The 748-nt window shown below is 26.7% G+C and overlaps 1 protein-coding gene and 1 long non-coding RNA gene across 2 annotated transcripts in view; one reads left to right on the top strand and one right to left on the bottom strand.

Moving 5' to 3' along the window:
• LOC106681545 (monocyte to macrophage differentiation factor 2) overlaps positions 1-748 on the bottom strand; it is a 14469-nt gene that overhangs the window by 4561 nt on the left and 9160 nt on the right. The window contains exon 5 of the mRNA XM_014421896.3: positions 357-476. Within this exon, the coding sequence (XP_014277382.1) occupies positions 357-476 (120 nt within the window). The remainder of the gene's footprint in view (positions 1-356; positions 477-748) is intronic.
• LOC136795147 (uncharacterized) overlaps positions 1-748 on the top strand; it is a 60264-nt gene that overhangs the window by 52912 nt on the left and 6604 nt on the right. The window lies entirely within an intron of this gene.

Below are 748 nucleotides of genomic sequence, written 5' to 3'. Positions count from 1 at the left end.
TTGTAAACTATTTTTTGTTCCTTACTAACCACACCCCAGACCATCTCCTTCACATTCAGAAAAATATTACCAATCATTAATATATATGATTTTATGCTAAATACTGTTTCTTCAGTTAATTTATGAATAAGAAATAATCAAACAAAATTTTTTTGTTAAAAAACTAAGTGTACGAATAATTATTTTACAACAAACCGTAACTACATGAATGTAAATAAAACTCAACTTAACAGAAAAAAGTAAGAAAAAAAAGGCTAATAAATAAAATAGTCCATCATATTAAGTATTGAACACCTTAATTATTTTATAAATTATTAAATTTATTTATCAACACTAAAAGAAGAAATTTTACAAACCTTATGCTGCAATATAACAAGAGCGGGACCTAGGCCAACAAAAACATACATCAAAGTTTCGAATGACTTGTACTTCTCATAAAACGTTTGTTGGTACAGAATACCGATCAAAGCCAATACCTGAAAAAAGACAATTATTTGTAAGAAGACAAAAACTACAAAATATAAATAAAAACTTATAAATAAAAACAAGCGGCATTGATAATAGAGAGTTTATTCAACATAGAATAACAACTAGGTCTGACCAGAGAGCATTTTCTGATTTTCTTCATTTATTACATTATCTATTAGTACAAGAGCCCGAGAGCAGAAAAAAGTCAGTTTTTTCACTCCAATTTTTGATTACTTTAATAAAAACTATGTAGAGTTACTAGTCCAAATTGATGAATTGG

The sequence above is a fragment of the Halyomorpha halys genome, unplaced genomic scaffold (genome assembly GCF_000696795.3).
Source record: "Halyomorpha halys isolate HHAL.00 unplaced genomic scaffold, Hhal_1.1 Scaffold346.1, whole genome shotgun sequence".
Lineage (NCBI taxonomy): Eukaryota > Metazoa > Arthropoda > Insecta > Hemiptera > Pentatomidae > Halyomorpha > Halyomorpha halys.
Note: the sequence above shows the minus strand (reverse complement) of the source record. Positions and strands in the feature narration are given on the sequence as shown.